This window comes from Ciona intestinalis, chromosome 11, assembly GCF_000224145.3.
Source record: "Ciona intestinalis chromosome 11, KH, whole genome shotgun sequence".
NCBI lineage: Eukaryota > Metazoa > Chordata > Ascidiacea > Phlebobranchia > Cionidae > Ciona > Ciona intestinalis.
This window is the reverse complement of record NC_020176.2, coordinates 2,299,655-2,313,355: the sequence shown is the minus strand read 5'-3', so window position 1 is coordinate 2,313,355 and position 13,701 is coordinate 2,299,655. Positions and strand designations below refer to the sequence as shown.

The window sequence follows — 13,701 nt, the reverse complement described above, 5'->3', positions numbered from 1 at the left end:
GGACCTCTTCCATGTAGAATAGTATTTAGCCATTCATTATTACACTCATACCAACTTTTTCTACAGCTATTCAACAATTTGGTCGCCAGACCATCGAAAAATATTTTACTGAAGGCGAAAATTTTGAGTTCACCTGTCAGCCTCCAGAAGCATCTCCAACTGCTGAACTAGAGTGGTACCACAACGGCAGAAAAATAGGTATGTCTTGTTCACTTCCTATTGTTTTGTAAGTTACTGTCTTATTCATAGGTTCTTGTAAATCCAAGCTAGATTATTTAGCATGAGCGTTGGATAAAAATTCGCGTGTTACATATTTTGAAAATTCGAAACTGTATTTGGTCTATTAATTGTACATTTTATATGGTTTATTCAATATTTTATGTGCTATTTTTATTGAATTTGTAAAATATTAAAAATAAAATTAAGCTTTTTAAACTTCAACAGCAATATTGTATTATGATATTAAAACCTAAAAAATATGCAGTAGCCTACAATATTAAAAAAGTAAAAAATAAATATGGATTTGGTATTCTGCTTCTAAGAAACTGTAACGGACAAAAATCTATCCAAACTTGATTCAAATAAAAAAATAATAATTATATACAAGTGATATAATGAATATTAATAGTTTCATTACGTTTATGTTTTTATACTTAAGGTGCTGGTCCTGGCCATGTATTCAGAACAGCGAACATTCTTGTTATTGACGAGCCCCGTGCTTCGGATGAAGGGACATACACGTGCATGGCGAGCAATATGGCTGGCAGCGTCAACATGACACTTGTTCTAACATTAGCTGGTAAGAATTTGTGCTAACAAGATTTATGGGATTTTATGTGCTAATAGTGTTCGTTTGGCCCGACAGTACTATATATGTTTTTCCATTTTACATTAATAATGGCCAACTTTGAAAATCCTTTTTTAATGTTTAAATTATGTTGTATTTTACCGCAATAAAATAACATTTTTAAATTTAAAGATTAGTCTTTAAAAAATAGGTAATGCCTGGTAGCAACAGAAGAAGGAATATTTATTATTTAAGTATACGATTTTAACGCATAAATTAAAATCTCTTATATAGATAGATAGCCTATTGGTTGAGTCAAAATTCCTTTCTCTATTCGAATGTACACAAAAATATCCCATATAACCATAACTAATTATTTGGAACAAATACGTCTCCATTTACGTACTAAATCTATGTATTAACATTCTATGTGTAACACATTGCAAGTCTCCTTTTTAAAAAATGTCAATCCAAAACAGAATTATGTAATTTTTAATCAATATATCACTAGTTACGTTGACGTGGCTTCATTTTTAACCATCGTTTTCCAGTCTTACAAATGCCAACCGTTCATATTTAGTCTAATTTGATGTTTCTAATTTGATGATGAAGTATTTTATTAAGTACGGGTTGAGCTACATGATTTATATGTAGATTAATAGTAATGGGTTATGGTATACTTGTGTTGTTTTTGTTGTTGTTTTTGGGTATTACATCCGTACGCGCCTAAGTTTTAATAACTCATGTTGGGCAAACGGTAAGATCTGTATATGTAAGATAAAAAAGATAATTGTTACACTTGCAGATGAAGCACAGAGCAGCAATGCACAATGTCTATGTAAGCGTATGACAAACGCAGCGAATTTTGAATTTTACAAAGTCAATGTTTTGTCTTTTACATGACTGAGTCTGTTCCTGATCGTTACTAGGAAACACTTGCTTTGTTTCTTTAAATAATATTTGACCAGGGGTTTAGGATCAGGAGATAATTCAATGTTTCGTTTTTTCCACCTTTTTTTAACAAGTCTGCTTCTGAGCGTCATTTAGGAAACACTCCGTTTTTCTCTCTTAATAATATATGACCAGGGGATATAGGGTCAAGTTATATAAAATTTGAAGCTTGCTACTGTTATTGTGTGAACACGTGCCCTTAGTAAAAAAACATAACTGTAATTGCTCCAACCCAGTAAACACTAACACGCTGTTGTTAAAAATTTTACTTAAAAAAAAAATTAACATTTAAAATCTTTTTTTTTTACAGTTGATCCCTCAATAGCGCCCCTGCCCGACAAAAACGTTAACGAAGGATATAATCTGTCATGGAATTGTCCAGCGCATGGCGTGCCTGACTTGAACATTGCTTGGTATAAAGATGGGATACCAATCGCTGAATCCCCTCCAAAAGTGGTAAGTTCACAAAGTATATAATAGGTTTTGGTAAGATGGTCCAATTTTCATTCTATTTTAGTCCTTATGGATATTATATAGTGTGCTGACTACTAATACTTATGTACTCTGTATATTTTTTTCAATTCATATCTATTTTATTAAACACAGTCAAATGAACATTTTGCTTACAATCAAATTAACATTCTGTATTGTTAATGACCAAAAAGTGTATTGTTAGTGACCAAAAAGTAAATTCAGGCAAATTACACATGTTGTATTTACAGATGATACAAGGCCCAGCACTTCTTATACACGACGTACAGTTATCAGATCATGGTAGATACTCTTGCAGTGCTTCCAACACTGTGGGTTCATCGCAAACAGCCCATTCAAACACTGCACTTCTCACTGTAAACGGTAAACACTGAATTAAATAAAAGATTTCCAATTATTATGTACTTTACAAAATTTTTTAAGTTATTTTTAAATTGTAAAAATGTAGGGGTTAGGTGTGCCTTCCTGTAGCCTAGAGGATACAGGTTTGAGGCTGTATGTTGCTACCATTTTGGGCGTATGTGTTTTGGGGCAAGATACTTAACGACAATTACTCCAACCCAGTGGTCCATTATGGGTTGTCCAAATTCTCAGCCAAATCCAACAACAACAAAAATCACCCACAAAGTTACATATGTTTAACTTATAGGCATGGGGTGTATAAAACAAAACACCTGTGTTGTCTCATAGCAAATATCTTCGTGAGTATGTGTTTTCTAAATTGTCAGTAATACATTAAAAAATAAAAACCTCTAAAAAAACTTGTTGCCCACAAAGTTACATATATGTTAAAATTTAATGTAAACAATACTCTACAATTTAAGAATGTCATTTTTATTGTTTCAGAGCGTTTTAAGTTTGTTAATAAGCTAAGCGACACTTGCATAACTACGGGAGTGAAACAACAGTTCAAGTGTGGTGTGACAGGGAGTGTAGCTACCCGGATTCAATGGACAAAATTAAACGGCACAAAACGTGAGTTACATGTTATATTGTATAGGTTTACATAGAGTTAAATAAATTTACATTTTTCTGTTTAAAGTTGTAGATCAATTTGTATGATTTATGGTCATTAAATTACTTTTAAAAAAATCAACAATGAATAAACCACCGAAAATAGTAAAAAAAAACCTTTCAAACCAGTCTAAAGAAATAAATGTTCCTATACAAAATTTTTAGAAATTTTTTTAACTTAAAAAAAATCTATTGTCAAGTACTAATCAAGGGTATTCCCCAGCCACCCACGTATCCTCAGCCCCAGGGTATTCCACCCTCGTCCTCGGTTCACCCAGCGAAGCAGACACTGGCACTTATGTATGTACAGCGTCTGATACTAGCTCCGGGAATTCCCTAACCCAAGAAATGAGGGTGACCGTTGTGCAGCCCCCGGAAATACTTCACCCACCCAATAACTTGACCCTGTTCGAGGGTGAAAAGGCGGTGTTCGACTGTGGGGTTGGACCAGGGTTGGCAAAAATGGTAAGTGGTTAAAATAAATTTATAAAAAGTTAAAAATGGCCTTAGAATCAATTTTGTCAAAGTTAAATGATGTCAGAATTAAAAACATTGTTGATTTTGGATTTAACATAATTAAATTCTATTAAAATAAGTCAAAACAGAATGCGGTCTGATTTTTTTTCATTCCAATCGTACTTCACATTAACCAGCAAATGTTGAATGGGGTCATAAATAAATGACCAAATATATAAACGTTCTAGTTTATACATCGACCAAGAGTGTTGTTAGTTCCCCCCTAAAAAAAAATCAAAATTTGTTCCTATGTTAGATCAGTTCTATAAAACTTTTTTTATTTATTCAAGTTTTTTAATTTTTTTTAACCTTTAGTTTGACATGGAATGGCGGTTCCACCACTTGACGATGAGCCGTCATGACATTCCTACCCGGGGAAACCCCATCAGGGTATTTCCCAACGGGTCGCTGGTGATCCCTCGGGCACGCATGGACGATTCTGGGTTATACACTTGCGAATATCGGATTTGCGATTTCTGGGTGAGAAGACAAGCGGAATTGACAGTGGTTAAAGAGGGTAAGTTTTTTGACAGAAATATTTGTAAGACCAAAGATTGGGACCTATAGGTTTATTCAGAGAAAAAAAAAGGAGTTAAATTTGTAAAATCTGGTTAATTCAAATAAAAAAGCAATTAAATTTATTTTAAAAAATATTAATTTGGTAATTCAAATAAAAAACAATTAAATTTAGTAATAATTGGTTAATTCACATAAAAAATCCAATAATTTTTGTAAAAATTGGTTAATTTAGATCAAAAAAGCTATTATATTTAGTAAAATCTGCTTAATTCAGAAAAAAAGCAATTAAATTTCTTGCAATTAACAGCGCTCTTTAAGAATCATGAGAGTACAGTAATATAATTCTGTAAATTTTCTTTATTTACTACCAAATAAGTTGAGGAAAAAAAGTGAAATTTCTTAGCCTAACCTACTACAATAACAATAATAAATATAAGATCTGCTACAAAAAAGTCTATTCTGCCTAAATTTGATATCCACAAAAATTAAAAAAAAATATTTCGGAATTTTAACGAAAATTTTTTGTGCAGGTCCAGGTACTATAGAAGACCCTACAGTTCCAGAAGACAAGACAAATGCAACACAGATGATACAAACTATTGCATTGTCAGTTAGTGGCGGGGTAGCTTATATTCTGGTTACAGTAGCTCTCATTATATACTGCAGGTAATTTTAAAGCTGAAAATAAAAGACTCAAATTTAAATAAAAAAAAGAACTGAAAATTAAAAGGATTATTTTGAACTGAAAATTAAAAGCGTAATTTGTGTTGTTTAATATTTTTAAGTTTGTGTTAGTGGCTAGTCAAAAAATATATATATTGTGTAAAAAAATATATACCATCTTACCCCAAAGTATTATAATATAGTACTGTGGGGTAAGATGGGACACCTTTAGCACCTGATATCTAAATATTTTGATCGTGTTTTAAACAATTAAGAACAGTCTATGTGAATCGTGAGGATATGGTTTTGTAATTCTTTGAATAATCTTTGTTTACTACTAAATGGGACGAGAAAAGAGAAAAAAAGGTGTACCATCTTTCCCCACCCTGTTGTACTAAAAATATTTTTACACAACAGAGGGCGACATAAGAGCAGTGGGAAAAACAGCAGCCATGTTGAAGAAGAAATGAAAATGCTTAACGGTAATTTATAAATACAATTACATCGTTATTTTGACATTGTTATAACATCTTTTAAAATATACCTAAAATTTTTGGGTTAAGCATAAGGTTTTGGCCCGCTATTGGCGAACGATATTCTGTAAAAGTACAAAAAAAAACGATGTTCCGTAAAATACTAATTATGTGAAAAGACAAGCAAATAATATTGAATGTAAAGTAACTTACTTTATCCTCGCACCTGTGTTTTACGACTGTCGTTTCCCGGTCACGCGAGGATAAAGAAAGTTACGTTCATAAATCCGACTTTTGTTTCAGGTTCGACGTGCAATGGTGACGGCCGCATGCGTAGTAACCATGACGACGAGTTAGTAGCAAATGGGGTATCTATGAACGAGTTGTCGCGCTTGAGTGACGACGTAGTTTACTTACAATACCCAGCAGAAAACGTGGAACCCCTTACTGTGATTGGTGGGATTTTTTTATGAATGGTTTTTATGAATTTTATTTGAATTACTCGATTTGTTGTAATATAGTAGGGTGGGGGGAGATGGGACACCTACTTATTCTGTTATCTCGACCCATTTGGTAGTAAACAAAGAACATTCAAAGAATTATAAAAACGTATCCTCACGACTCTCATGGATCGTTGTTAATTGTTTAAAACACGATTAGGATATTTGGATATTATGTGCTAAAGTGTCCCATCCTATACATATATAATTAATCCTATACTTTACTTTACAGGAAAGGGAAAATTTGGTGAAATATTTCTCTCAAAAGCTCCTGGTATCTTCCCCGACCTTGAAGAGGATATATTAGTAATGGTGAAGTCATTCGATACTGTCAGCAATTCAAGGTACTTTACCCTAATGTGTGTTATTTTACCAATGATAGTTTTTAGAATCCCGCTATTTAAGGTGTTACAACAATTTTTAGGGTTTTGAGTAGGGTGGAAAATTGAATTAAAAAGCGTTGTCCACCTTGCCTCTCGTTCTATCTTTTCCCTTGTTCCAACTTGCCCCTGTTTTATCTTGCCCCTCTGTATCTTGTTCATGACATAAATTAATGTTATTTTTTTATTCAACTGTTTAGAACAAGCTTTGAGAAATTAGCAAATAAGAGCTAAAGTTAATTATAAAGGAACTGCATTTAAAATGCAGTCAAATTTTTTGGGAATTTCAAAAAAAAAAATTAGAAAATCGAAAAAAAGCTAATTTTTTCTTAATCATTGGCTTGTTCTCTTAGGCATTGATTTTTATAATAGTTTCCAATAATAATTTTTATCCAGTGTTGTACCAAAACTAAGGGCTGAGTTTAATCGCGAGATAAACACGCTACACCGAGCCAATCACGACCATGTTGTAAAACTCTTGGCAATCAGTTCATCAGGAAATCCTCATATACCAGAACTTCTCATAACGGAATATCTTGAATGGGTGGGTGAATCTTTTGTTTTCACTAAAAATTTCATGTTTTATATATTTTTTTCAGTTTTGCTGGCTAAAATGGCCAGTTTTAAAAGTTAGAAAAGAACTAAAAATTAAATTTTAAAGAAAAGTATGTCCTCAGAACGATTTACTGGTAGACAAAATCGCTAAAAAGCTATTTAGTTTTGAATAGATAAACAGGATATCCCCCATAGAACAAATTTGTTAAGCTATAGGGCTACCTCCATATAAAACAGATTATTTTTTATCGAGGTCCCTTTTAGACAGTTTTCATTTATTTATTGTAAATTTTATTATGTTAAAATGAATACCTTTTTTTGTCTACATAATAGAACATTTTTTTGGCGTTCTTTTTCTGTGGTTATACCATTTTAACCTATTATAATTTTGCGCACCGGTTTTTAAGATGTTATTTCATGTTGTTTTGTATTTCAGGGAATACTTAAGCTGTGCCTCCAAGCTTCAAAAGAAGGAAAAATCCCAAAGTTTACAAAAACTCACAAAGTAAGCATAAACATGTCCACAATTTGATATTAGGAAAATAATCAAAAATAGCTGAAATGTACACAAAACAGTTAATTAGTGATATATAGTAGATTGCGGTAAGTTAGTCCATGTTTTCGTTTACAGAATTGTAAAACCGTATCCTCACAATTCTAAAAGAGGGTTATCATTTCTTAGAAGCATGATCAGAAATACGTGCTATAACATGCTAGCGGTATCCATTTCACCACAAAGTACAAAACATACAACATCTAAAAATTTACATTTGTTTGTATTTTCAGATGAATATGTGTTGCCAGTTAGCCAGTGGGCTGGACCATTTACATAAGCTGGGGTTGCTTCATAATGACGTAGCAACTCGTAATATTGTTGTGAGCTCACATCTGCTGATCAAGATCTCAATGTTGGGTTTGTCCAGTGAAGGTTTTGAGAAGTAAGTGATTTGTGGTGTTTGAAAGTAATGCAGGACGTCGGAAAGTAAAGAATGACGTCAGATAAAAATAAATGACGTCAGAGGGTAATATATGGCATCAGATAAAATGAATAACGTCAGATAAGAATGAATGGCGTTAAAGGTTAGTGAATGACGTCAAAGGGTAATAAATGACGTCAGAAAGTATCGAATAACGTCAGAAAGTAACGAATGACGTTAAACGATAATGAATGACGTCAGAGAGTAACGATTGACGTCACAAAGTAACAAATAACGTCAAAAAGTAATGAATGACGTCAGGTCAATAAATAATGACCTCAGTGGGTAACGTGTTACGACTTAGTTTAACGAATGACGTAACAAAGTAACTAATGACGTCAGTAGGTGTTTAACAACAGTCACTTTCACAGCGAATACGTTGAACTTGATGCGAAAACGGTCCCACTGCGATGGTCGTCACCTGAGGCGCTGTTGGACGGCACAGCGACGCCAAAGACTGACGTTTTTATGTTCGGTGTCACGTGTTGGGAGATTTTCACGCTAGGGGAATTCCCGCACAGCGATCTGTCGAATGACGCACTTTTAAAAGGTGATTTTCGTATTTTTACTTTTGTTGGGGAAGATGGGACACCTTTAGCACATATTATTCAAATGTCTTGATCGTGTTTTAAACAAATAACGATAGTCTATGGGAGTCGTGAGGATATGGTTTTATAATTCTTTGAATGTTCTTTGTTTACTTCCAAATTGGACGATAAAATATAATGAAAAGGTGTCCCATCTTTCCCTACCCTACTATGTTACAGCAAAAAAGCGATTTTTCAAAACGGATAAATTCTAAAATATATAAAAGACTTTTCAAAATTTCAGCTATTCGATCGAATCAAACACCAACGCTACCGGCGCTAGAGAGCACGAAGCGGATTACGTCACTTATAAACAAGTGCTGCCATGCGTCGCCTAGCAACAGACCGGAAATGAAACAAATAAGTAAGAAATTACAATCCATCACAGGTGGCGAAGTAAAACAAAACGGGGCAAATGGAATTATTAAAACAAACGCAATTGTGACGGCAGACGAAGATGACGTCATTAACAATGACGAATTTTCAGCCGACGAGAGATAATGTATCCTCACACGTTTTGGTGCAAATCATAAAAATCGCATTTTTTGGGGGATGCGTTTCAGCGTGTTGAGATTTTTATCTGGAGGGTTGTTTTTTCTCCGTTACGATGTAACAGAGTACACTGTGACGTAATAAACGCTTCGCCGGTCGGGCAAGTCGGTCTACTTTGCATTACGCGAACATTGTTTTGAACTTAGAGTCGATATTTATTTTTTGTGTCGCTGTTTTTAGCAAATATATTGAATAAAGTCGTTTTTTCACGCGTTTTATACAATCGTCCATTTTTGTGCACTAAGCACTTTTTGTGCACAGGTTTTAATAAATTGAAAGTGTATTTTAAATGCATTAAGTACGATTTAAGCGACTGTCATTCACAAAAATTCGCTCTTATAATAAGGTATTATTTTTTCTGTTGATTAAAATAGCACATCCGAAAAAATACGTGCTCAACCATATTTTTCTACGTGCTCAACTATTTTTTTTGTTTATTTTAAATCATATAAAAGATTTTCTCTATTCTCTCGTTTCCCAAGCTTTTATCGATGTCAACCGTACGTTTTTACCTCGCTTGCTTCCCCTGTAAAGTTTTCTACCTGTCCGTGTCAACCGGTGCCATTCCCGCTTTACCTATATGTATGTTTTAACGCGTTGTGAAAATTCAAAATGGCGCCGAAATAAAATTCTAATCAATTCGTATTTCATTGATTTCTGTAAAGGGACCAGGGTTCGAACCCGAACTGGTGTACAAAAACGCGCGCATGTGTGTACTTGCTTGTTCTCGTCACAGAGGATGTTAGCTTATTGAAAACTTTTATCCGGATATTGCGTCATACGTCAAAGGGGCGAATTTCAATCGGATGAATCGAAATGAAATTTGAGACCAGAGTATACACACATAAAGCTGATGTAACAAATTGCAGATATTTGTAGATATATAGTTAGGAATTGCATGCTATGATGTACCGACTCGAAAAAGAAAGGCTGTATTACCGTATAAAGAGAATATTTATTTGTAAAAACTAGGAAATTAAAAAAAACTACACAGAGTGCAGATATAGTTGATATAGTAGGATGGGGGAAGACGGAACACCTTTAGCGCATAAATTCAAAAATTCTAATTGTGTTTTAAACTATTAACAACAGCCTATGGGAGTTGTGAAGATACGGTTTTATGATTTATGTGTTTTTAAAAAATATTTCTTGTTTACCACCAATTTTTCCCCAGCCTACTATATATATAGTCAGAAATAATTTGCTCCGATCGACTTTGAATTAAAAGGCTATTTTTAGCGACTAGACAAATTATTTACTTGTAAAACTTAAGTAATAAAACGCATCTTTTTTAGTATAGAGTGCTGTGAGGGTATTTGGCAAACTCTGGCTTGAATGTATGATGTTCCTTGTCGTAGGACCTCACCCATATGAAATAGAATATACTAGGGTGGGGAAACATAGGACACCATTTCACTCCATTTTCATGCCCAAATTGGTGGTAAACAAAAAAAAATTCAAAAAAATATAAAACCGTACTCTCACACCTTCCATAGAGCGTTGTTAATTGTTTAAAACACGATCAGATTATTTGGATATTATGTGCTAAAGGTGTCCGGTCTTTCCTCACCCCACTATATTTATTTTGGTAAACTTGAATGATAAATTCGTTGCAAAGAAAGCTACAAGCTATTTAATTAAACACGCCTAAAACAGGTTACGATAAAAAAGGAGTTTTTCATTGTATAAAAATGATAACTTTCTGCAAATGTTTTATTTTCATTTGCGTTGTCTTTGGTCTTGGAGATGTTACTACAGGTAACGTATCTATAGTTTTTAGTTTGTTTATATTGTGTTGGTGACATAACTAATGTAATGGTATAGCATTATAAATATATATATATATATAACATGATGGGGAAAGATGGGACACCTTTTCATTTTATTATATAAATAAAGAACATTAAAAAAATTATAAAACCGTATATCCTGAAGACTCTCATAGAGCGTTGTTAATTGTTTAAAACAAGGTCAGGGTATTTGGACATTATGTGCTAAAATTGTTAAAATGTTAAAAACACGATCACGAAATACGGGATATTGTGCGGTAACGGTATCCATCTTGCCCCACACTAATATAATCTTTCTTGTTTTGCGCATCTTTTATTGCAACATTTATAGTTAATTACCAAGAACATAATCGTAGTAGCGGTACCGAGCTTGGAATCTGGAACTTTTGGTTACAAACAGGAACTGCAATTATTAATGTCTGCACGGCGTTAAAAGTTAATCATCTAAAAGCCGCTTAAAGCGAACACGGCGAAATTTTGTAGCTGTAATCATTATAGTAAAACGCTAACGTTGCTTACTGCTTTATTTAACTGTGTCGCAGGTTATTGGGTGTTCTGTGTACAACTGTGTTTAAATGCGAGATAAAGATTGAGACTTCGAGAATGGTGATCAGAATGTTATACAGATATTAGTAGGACAGCGATCACGGTATTCGCGACAGACTTATTTCTATATGCATATTATAAATGTATGCCTCGATGAGTATTTAAGATACAGAGGAAAAAGGAAAGTGCAAAAACAGAGTATACTATATATGATTTTAACTTTTCTCGTTAAATGAATGAATATAACTTGCTTTATCAACGCGTGGCAGGAAAAGACAGCAGTCGTCTGCTCAGTATACGAGTTACCAAGTATGTTACTTTGTGGGTGATTAATTCCTTTTTTATGTATGGCTGATAATTTAGACAACCCATTAAGGGTCGTGTCTTGCACAAGGACACATACACCCACAATGATAGCAGCGACCAGCCTGGAACCCATTACCTCTTTATTACAGAGGCAGCAGGCGCGCTTACCACTTTTCCACAGCACCGGATTTTTGAGTAATTTCTATGAATAATTTCTATTAATTGTTGTGTGGCTTACCCGAGAACAAAATTAACGAATGTTTTTTATTAATAAATATTACTTTGTTTATTTGTTTAAGGCCGACTTCGACCCAGAATGCAAATGGCTAACGTAAGAGGAAATTCAGTACCTGCCGAAATCAATGCTGGCAGTTTGGGCGAATCGGAGGTTGGCGGAAATGAGGTATTTCTAAAAATATATATAGCAGGGTGGGGGAAGACGGGACACCTTTAGCGCATAATATCCAAATGTCCTGATTGTTTTTTAACCAATTAACGGTCTGATCCTAACTATGTATATTAGGGTCGGGGGAGATTGGACACCTTTTAGTTCTATTTCCTCGTTCCATTTTCTAGTAAACAAAGAACATTCAAAGAATTATAAAAAACCGTATCCGCACGACTCCCATAGAGCGTTGCTAATTGTTTAAAACGCGATCAGAATATTTGGACATTTTGTGCTGAAGGTGACCGTCCTCCTCTACCCTACTATAAATTACACATAAAAGAACAATACTTTTTCACAGCTAAATATTTTATAGGTCGAACTAGAGTCTTGTCCATACACCCCAAGTTTTATGTGCGACGACCGTTTAGCATGCATTGATGAAGTTTATGAATGCGACAATTTCACCGACTGTAGCGATGGCAGCGATGAAAAGGAAACTTGTCAATATTTTGACTGCGGAGATGGAAACTATTTAAGTTACAGGTACGTGAAACTATCTTGCATGCTTTATTCTGCTTTATTCTCGCGTGGCAGGAAAACGGCAGTCGTTAAACGCGGGTGTTCTGTTTCATACACCTCGTGCCAGCATACAAGTTACCTGTTACTTTGTTGGTGATTATGTCGTTTTGCATTTAATTTCTTTCTAATTTAAACACCTGATCTTCGCTGTCGTTTTCGAAAAATAAATAAAAAGTTATGTTGCATAGATTTGTGTGCGATGGACAGTTTGATTGCCCCAACAGCTACGACGAAGACGAGTCGCATGGACATTGTAAAATCGCTCGATGTGCCGATGATGGAGTCATGCAAGAGGTAAAGCGACTATTGTATGCATGTAACTCAGCTCTGGCTTAAATCTTTCTTGTGTGCATTGTGTGTAGGATCTCGACCATTTAGAATAGGCTTCTATCATCAAAATAGCATGTAGTATGGTGTGGGAGATGGAATACCTTTTTTTGTTATTTTCTTGTCCCATTTGGTAGTAACCAAAGAACATTCAAAGAAATATAAAACCTTAACTTCACGACTGCCATAGAACGTTGTTAATTGTTTGAAACACGATCAGGATATTTGGATATTCTGCGCTAAATATGCCATATCTTCCCCTACCCTACTATAATATCATATAAAACAACATTGGTGAATATATTAGATATTATGTGCGAGTTTTAACAAATAAAAACGGCCATTAAAAGTGGTGAGGATACCGTTATATATCTGTATATTATTAAACATTATTTATTTACTACCAAATTACACGATAAAAGAGAATGAAAACATGAACCATCTTACCCCAACCTACTATAATTTATTTTTATAACAAAATATAAATTCATAACAAAATACAGGCAAGAGGCCCCCGCGTATGCGATGGTGTACCAGATTGCCAGGACCGATACAACAGTGATGAATGTAATTGCTCGTTTACATTCGTATGTGATAATATGAGGTGATTTTACTATAGTGAATGTTAATTTAAAAAGTTGTTTCTAACGTTTTACGATTTCGGAGCACAAGGCAGTTACCATTGTGAATGAACGTAACTTACTTGACCTCGCGTGGCTGAAAACGACAGTCGTTATCACACGGGTTCACACCTCGTGCCAGCTTACGAGTTACCATGTATGTTATACTTTGTGGGTGA

At 34.2% G+C, this 13,701-nt stretch overlaps 2 protein-coding genes across 2 annotated transcripts in view; both read left to right on the top strand.

Annotated features, from left to right (window-relative positions):
• Nucleotides 1–9,611, top strand: part of LOC100187091 (inactive tyrosine-protein kinase 7-like) — a 28,878-nt gene extending 19,267 nt beyond the window's left edge. Inside the window, exons 8-23 of the mRNA XM_018814159.2 lie at nucleotides 67–198; nucleotides 659–799; nucleotides 2,049–2,194; nucleotides 2,461–2,593; nucleotides 3,077–3,205; nucleotides 3,468–3,709; nucleotides 4,076–4,277; nucleotides 4,810–4,945; nucleotides 5,360–5,424; nucleotides 5,719–5,871; nucleotides 6,148–6,259; nucleotides 6,692–6,839; nucleotides 7,287–7,355; nucleotides 7,637–7,788; nucleotides 8,199–8,377; nucleotides 8,659–9,611. Coding sequence (XP_018669704.1) covers nucleotides 67–198; nucleotides 659–799; nucleotides 2,049–2,194; nucleotides 2,461–2,593; nucleotides 3,077–3,205; nucleotides 3,468–3,709; nucleotides 4,076–4,277; nucleotides 4,810–4,945; nucleotides 5,360–5,424; nucleotides 5,719–5,871; nucleotides 6,148–6,259; nucleotides 6,692–6,839; nucleotides 7,287–7,355; nucleotides 7,637–7,788; nucleotides 8,199–8,377; nucleotides 8,659–8,915 — 2,396 coding nt within the window. The 3' untranslated portion in view covers nucleotides 8,916–9,611. The remainder of the gene's footprint in view (nucleotides 1–66; nucleotides 199–658; nucleotides 800–2,048; nucleotides 2,195–2,460; nucleotides 2,594–3,076; nucleotides 3,206–3,467; nucleotides 3,710–4,075; nucleotides 4,278–4,809; nucleotides 4,946–5,359; nucleotides 5,425–5,718; nucleotides 5,872–6,147; nucleotides 6,260–6,691; nucleotides 6,840–7,286; nucleotides 7,356–7,636; nucleotides 7,789–8,198; nucleotides 8,378–8,658) is intronic.
• A 991-nt stretch (nucleotides 9,612–10,602) lies between these two features.
• LOC101242269 (prolow-density lipoprotein receptor-related protein 1-like) overlaps nucleotides 10,603–13,701 on the top strand; it is an 8,646-nt gene continuing 5,547 nt past the window's right edge. Inside the window, exons 1-5 of the mRNA XM_018814196.2 lie at nucleotides 10,603–10,724; nucleotides 11,908–12,011; nucleotides 12,370–12,539; nucleotides 12,764–12,869; nucleotides 13,406–13,506. Coding sequence (XP_018669741.1) covers nucleotides 10,658–10,724; nucleotides 11,908–12,011; nucleotides 12,370–12,539; nucleotides 12,764–12,869; nucleotides 13,406–13,506 — 548 coding nt within the window. The 5' untranslated portion in view covers nucleotides 10,603–10,657. The remainder of the gene's footprint in view (nucleotides 10,725–11,907; nucleotides 12,012–12,369; nucleotides 12,540–12,763; nucleotides 12,870–13,405; nucleotides 13,507–13,701) is intronic.